General features: G+C 34.1%; 1 protein-coding gene across 1 annotated transcript; it reads right to left on the bottom strand.

Annotated features, from left to right (window-relative positions):
- Positions 1 to 385: 385 nt before the first annotated feature.
- Positions 386 to 2,528, bottom strand: LOC122660191 (transcription factor MYB1-like). The gene is made up of 4 exons (XM_043855397.1): positions 2,313 to 2,528; positions 1,957 to 2,086; positions 564 to 1,018; positions 386 to 521 (listed from the first exon to the last, which is right to left on the bottom strand). Exons 1-4 carry the CDS (start codon positions 2,473 to 2,475, stop codon positions 433 to 435), a joined length of 837 nt encoding a protein of 278 aa, XP_043711332.1. The 5' UTR covers positions 2,476 to 2,528; the 3' UTR covers positions 386 to 432.
- Between the last annotated feature and the right edge of the window lie 1,625 nt (positions 2,529 to 4,153).

Below are 4,153 nucleotides of genomic sequence, written 5' to 3'. Positions count from 1 at the left end.
ACCTGTAGAATAGTGAAAAATCCCACATCATTTGAGAATGTGTCATAGAGTGTCGTAAGCTTTATCAATTAATACTGCTAAAGCTTAGATTTTGAAATCAATGATACCCCTAGCAATTTACTTTCTGAGGATTTTTATTCTTTAATTACATGAAAATTCAAAAATTTGTGGGAAAATTAGGTTCTTATTCTTGTTGTATATTTTAAAATGCACTTAAGCTTATTATGAGCTGTAAGCTAGCTATGTTAATGCAGTCACTGCATAATTAAAAAAGAAGAAGAATAAGAGGAGACCTTTCAAAATAGACATGATAAATAGGATAAATTATTTATTTATTTTGGCAAGTCAATGGCAAGAAGACATAATAACAAGGGAGGTCCATTGGAGTACTACTTATTGTCTTTCCATACTTTCATTCTCTAAACCAAAAAATCAATAGAGACTACTAAGCTCCCAAGTTGAATTGGTTTGAACATTGTCATTACTTGTCCAATTTTCTAGCCTTGCTTCATCATTAGAGTCTTCAATCATTTTGTTGGTTAGGAATGGATGGCCAAAGCAGCAAGATGAGTTTCTATTCCTTCCATCATCTCCAGTACCAGTTGCGTCTACTTGAATCTCATCATCACACTGAAGAACTTGTAAGAAATCCGAATTTAGAAAATCCGAGATGCAAAGCTCGTTGATGTCGGTATCAATAAGAAAACCTGAAGAGTCGAAGACTCTTTGGATTGAGTTCTCTCCATCCAATACAAGTTCAAGATTATTAGAGTTTATATGATTTCCTTCATGTTCAGGGGGAGAAGCCTTATTGCACTCTGTAGCTTTGGCCTGAATGAAATTAGGGTTGTTCCCTAACTTCACTTTGGGCACTTCCAATGAAGAAATGCCTTTAAGCTTCTTATTTTTAGCACTTATGCATGTTTTACCTTGCAATTTTTTGTTCAAATTTGTGTTCCAATAGTTCTTGATTTCATTGTCTGTTCGTCCAGGTAGTCTTCCTGCTATCAAAGACCATCTGCAAAACTTAAATTTTATGATTTTCAAATTTCAATCATTATGGAGTCAAATCAATACGTTCTAAGATATTGTTGAAAGAAAAGAAAAAAAAATACATTCTAAGAAGAAATATTTGAATATCAATCCCATCAATATCATCGGTCTCAGAAGTATCATACCAAATCCCATCAATTAAAACACTTTTTTTGAGAAATACGAAACATTTAAGTCAATCCACATTTTAAGAATCGTGAGTCTTATGGTAATGAGAATTAATATGATATATAGAGAAAGTACAACTTTCAAGCTCATAAAATTTCTAGAGAATAATACTTAGCTAAAGCATGGGCAATTTTTTTTTTATACAATGCATAGGAAAATTGTGGTTGCAGATGTGACATATCTAAGCATTATTAATTTGAAGATTTTGGATCTATAATGTATTCTGAAATCTGATTCTTCTCTATTTTATTGTTTCAAAATGCGTTCTAGACCTAGAATCTGTTTGGAGAATGCGTACCAAATACAACTTAAATGATTGAATTTAAAACTAAAATTTGACGTGTGATGGTCAAGATAAACCACTTACCATGAATCAAACGATCAGATTTATCACATAACTCTTTTATGGATTAATTTGTGTGTGGTTGTAAAATGGCTCTTAATTAGAAAATTCCAAGAATTCATGGGTTTAATAGTCAAACATCTATTGGATGGAACCCACGAGTGTGGTGTCACAAGAAGCAAGATTAGTGGGCAGGTAAGAGATGATGGTGACTGTCACAAAGGTATAAACTAAAAATTAATATGAGATTTGGTGCATGTTCTGTTTCTGTCCTTACCATAAAAGTAGGCAATCGAGCATTGACTACTATGGCTATAAATCTAAGAAATTAATAATAAGAGAAGAGAGAGGAGAAAAAGGGAGATAGAATAAAGTTGAGGTCGATCACAGACCTGTTACCAAGGAGCTTATGAAGTCTAATAATGAGATCTTCTTCATCCTTGGAAATGTTTCCCCTCTTTATGTCTGGCCTTAGATAGTTCAGCCATCTGAGCCTGCAACTCCTCCCGCATCGCCTCAAACCTGCAAATATATTAAGACCCACCACCACCCATTCTCTCATGAGTACTTTTGTCATCTTCAATACCCCACACGCAGCGTTTGGTATGCATTCTACGTTGATTTTGCATTCTTAGATGATAAAATTAAAATAGTTATTTTTATCTTCCGAAAATACAAAATCGACCTAGAATGCATACCAAACACTGTTTTAATACCCATTTCATGCATGGAGTGATGAAGACCTTACCTGCCTTCTGAGGGAGCTCTCTCCATTTCCCTTCTCCATGGGTTTGAATGTAGCCCATAAGTATTTTATCCTCTTGAGCTGACCATGCTCCTCTATTCAGTCCCTCTTTGGCACAACATCTACATGCCCTCTTGCTCTTACTTTCACCACTACCACCATCCATCTCTCTCTCTCTCTCTCTCTCTCTCTCTCTCTCTCTCTCGTTTGTGTTGGGTTCTTAAGTCTCAAGAGATGACAAACAAGAAGCCACTCGTGTCTTATTTATAGAGAGACGAGATGACATGCTTCTCCCTTAAATATATATAATACATATGAAGATTGTCATTTGTCAAGTAGCAACCACGTGCTGCATCTCAGCCTCAGCTACCCTAAATAGAGAACTCCTTAGTTAGTTAGGGCATGCATGATATAGCACTTTTGTTTCTCTATTTTGTTGTTCTTGGGAATGAAAAAAAGAGTAGAAAAATATCGGTTCATTTTTTTGTTTCAAAGAATAAATCGAGACAAAAAGTAGCTGAGAAATACCAAAAAAATATACATATATATTACTTTGTAAGTTCAACTTTTAAGCATCATAACTTTTCATTAGGATGGAGTTACGGGAGCCATAATATCTTTTCTATAACGCAGCTAGCAGATTTCATTGGATTGGGGTTTCAAAGCCAAATTTGTATGTTTAAGAGGTCCACGCAACCTTTGAAGTTTTGTGTGCGATTTAAGAATATTAATTTCTTATTTTATTTTTCTATATTATTTTGTTTTCTATTTTATTTAGGTTTCATTTTCCTTTGTAATCAAAACCCTTGTCCACCCGATTAAACCGTTCTTATTTATTTGTTTGGTATTTTTAACTAACCGTGTGCATCATTTCATATTCTAGAGCATAATAATGGAATTTAAATAGAAAAAGAAAGACAAGTTACCTTTACACATGCTTTACAAAACCCTAATTACAATCCAAACAATAGAAGAATAATGTAAATAATATATTATGCAAGCATGCCAAATTAATATCAAACATCTAAACGAAGAATATTCAATTATAAAAAATAATATAAAATTTGGAATTAATTAAAGCATACTGCCACTTCCTAGTGAGGCAGTGGTAGCCTACTTACATACCCAATGTGAAATAGTGAAAATAAGGTATAAAAAATGTAAAAGGGGAGAAAATCTAATCTAAAATATATGATCACATCAGCTAATATATATTATGCTGAACCAACATAGAAATTATGAAACCCTAAAAGAACCAATCAAATAAACTAATTCCAAATAAATAAAGTGGCATATCGCCACTGCCTAGTGGAGAAGCGACATATGCACCTGATGTCAAAATGAAATAAAGTTAGTAACTACTTTTTGTTTTTTCACAAGTGACAAAAAAAATCATAGCTTGGGGGTGGAGAGCATGGTTTGCGGTATTGGTATCATATCGCTCTTTATGGTAGAGACAAGGGGTGAAACAGTAAAAAAAAATCCTGTTTTTGTAAGGGAAATCAGGTGAAAAGTTGTCCGATATGGTTGATCCATGTCGACACCATATCAGTATCATATCGATTTTACAGGTAACTGATATCCAATCCAATACCATGCACTAAAATTATGGTGGAGAGCAAACACCGCTCAGGTGTGTGTGTGTGTGTGGAGGGGGGGCAAGATGAATCACAGTAAACTTTTGCCCTTAGCTCTCTGTATTCGTTGGGATCATAACAATCTCTTCCCATAAGAATTAGAGCAAAAACAAGGAAAGCAAAACATTTCTTTTACCGTTCCATGATAAAAGAAAACCATCTCATACCTGAATGCATAGCGAAAAAATCGTTTCGAGTTCTTTCGCA

Source organism: Telopea speciosissima, chromosome 1, assembly GCF_018873765.1.
Source record: "Telopea speciosissima isolate NSW1024214 ecotype Mountain lineage chromosome 1, Tspe_v1, whole genome shotgun sequence".
NCBI classification, from domain to species: domain Eukaryota; kingdom Viridiplantae; phylum Streptophyta; class Magnoliopsida; order Proteales; family Proteaceae; genus Telopea; species Telopea speciosissima.
The sequence above is the reverse complement of the archived record's forward strand: the minus strand, read 5'-3'. Positions and strand labels throughout refer to the sequence as shown.

Coding starts and splice junctions, on each gene's coding strand:
- LOC122660191 (XM_043855397.1), bottom strand. CDS start 2,475: ATGGATGGTGGTAGTGGTGAAAGTAAGAGCAAGAGGGCATGTAGATGT. Junction 2,087..2,312: donor AGAGCTCCCTCAGAAGGCAG/GTAAGGTCTTCA, acceptor ATATATTTGCAG/GTTTGAGGCGATGCGGGAGG. Junction 522..563: donor AAGGAATAGAAACTCATCTT/GCTGCTTTGGCC, acceptor AAATGATTGAAG/ACTCTAATGATGAAGCAAGG.